This window comes from Plasmodium reichenowi, chromosome 5 (assembly GCF_001601855.1).
Source record: "Plasmodium reichenowi strain SY57 chromosome 5, whole genome shotgun sequence".
Lineage (NCBI taxonomy): Eukaryota > Apicomplexa > Aconoidasida > Haemosporida > Plasmodiidae > Plasmodium > Plasmodium reichenowi.
This window is the reverse complement of record NC_033650.1, coordinates 925,544-927,667: the sequence shown is the minus strand read 5'-3', so window position 1 is coordinate 927,667 and position 2,124 is coordinate 925,544. Positions and strand designations below refer to the sequence as shown.

Below are 2,124 nucleotides of genomic sequence, written 5' to 3'. Positions count from 1 at the left end.
ATAAAAGAAGAAGAAAAAAAAAAAAAAAAAAAAAAATTATAACACATAATTTATTCATATTAATATTTGATTATTTTGATAATATATTATTATTTGAATATTTTTTTCAATGTATTTTTTTTTGTATATCGATAAAATATATTAAATTATTACGTATCACATTAGAAATAATACATAATTTTATTTTATGATGTTTTATTTAAAAAAAAAAAAAATTTATATATATATATATATATATATATATATATATATATATATATATATATATATTTGTATGTATGTATGTATGTTTTATGTATAGAATATGTCAATACCTAGAAGAATAACAAAAGAAACACAAAACTTAGCGAATGAACCACGTAATATAAAAATAAAGAAACATAATAATAATTGTTTGTAATATATATATATATATATATATATATATATTTTATATTTATACCTTATGATGCTCATGGTTATATATTTTTTTTTTATTTTTGCAGCCCCAGGAATCATGGCTGTACCTGTTCCTGAGAATTATCGTCATTTTAATATTTTAATAAATGGACCTGATGGAACACCATATGAGGGTATAATAATAATATGATATAATGGAATGTATAAATATATTATAATATATAAATATATATACACACACATATATATATATTATATGTAATAATTTATTAGGTGGAACGTATAAATTAGAGCTCTTCTTGCCAGAGCAGTATCCTATGGAACCTCCCAAAGTTCGTTTTTTAACAAAAATATATCATCCAAATATTGTAAGAAGAAAAAAAAAAAATTTACATATATACATATATACATATATATATATATATATATATATATATATATATATATATTTCTTTTTTTTTTTTTTTTAATACATTTCATATGTGGACATTATATTTTATCTATTTATATATATTTCTTTTCTATTTATTTATTTTCCTTATAGGATAAGTTAGGTCGAATTTGTTTAGATATATTAAAAGATAAATGGAGTCCTGCATTACAAATACGTACAGTACTCTTAAGCATACAAGCTTTATTATCATCACCAGAACCAGATGATCCTTTAGATTCGAAAGTTGCTGAACATTTTAAACAAGATAAAAACGATGCTGAACATGTTGCTAGACAATGGAATAAAATTTATGCAAATAATAATGTTTTATAATAAAAATTATTAAAAGAATATTTTTCTTTATTTATTTCTTTTTTGAAGATTTTATAATAAATATGTGTAATTTTATTAATAATATATTCGTATGATTCAATATGAATAAATAAATAAATATATATATATATATATTTTTTTTTTTTATTTCTTCTATGTTATAATTTTTTTTTTTTTTTTTTTAATACACATAAGGAATAATATACATATATATATATAAATATATTTATATGTTGTATATCTTTATATATATATATGAAATATTTTAGAACTTTTCGTAAAAATATTAAAAAAAAAAAAAAATAATAAAAAAATAATTATACTTTGAAAAGATTTTCACGTAACCCTTATCTTATAAAAGAAAAAAAGCTAACTTGGTAATAAATACATATATATATATATATATATATATATATATATATATGTATGTATGTATGTATGTATAATTTTTTATTCATGTCTTAATATTAAAATTATATCTTTTTCCGCATAAGTTAATATATATATATATGTAAATATATAAAAAATTTAAAAATATAATAGATAACAGAAAATAAATTTTTTTTTTGTTTTTTCATCAAAATTTTCATCTCTTTAAAATAAATATATACATATAATAAAAAAGAAAATTATATATTTTTTTTTATTTATATGGAATAAATAAATAAAATAAAAAATAATAATATATATATATATATATATTATTTGTGTAAACGAAGACAAGTTCATATTTTTTCAATTATTATTTGTATATATAAATAAATGTATACATAAAAAAAAAATATATATAATATATTATATATATATACATACTATTATCACCTGCCTTAATTTTTTATTTTTCTTATTTCCATATAAACAAAAAAAAAAAAAAAAAGAAGAAATAATAATATATTTTATATAATTAGTTTTTTTTTTTTTTATTAATATAAATATATTCATATATATATATATATTTA

At 15.3% G+C, this 2,124-nt stretch overlaps 1 protein-coding gene across 1 annotated transcript; it reads left to right on the top strand.

The window, feature by feature from the left end:
• Nucleotides 1–304: 304 nt before the first annotated feature.
• Nucleotides 305–1,165, top strand: PRSY57_0526200 (ubiquitin-conjugating enzyme E2 N, putative; the record flags this gene model as incomplete). Its single annotated transcript, XM_020114566.1, has 4 exons — nt 305–359; nt 486–572; nt 673–767; nt 944–1,165. 4 exons carry the CDS (start codon nt 305–307, stop codon nt 1,163–1,165), a joined length of 459 nt encoding a protein of 152 aa, XP_019970743.1.
• Between the last annotated feature and the right edge of the window lie 959 nt (nt 1,166–2,124).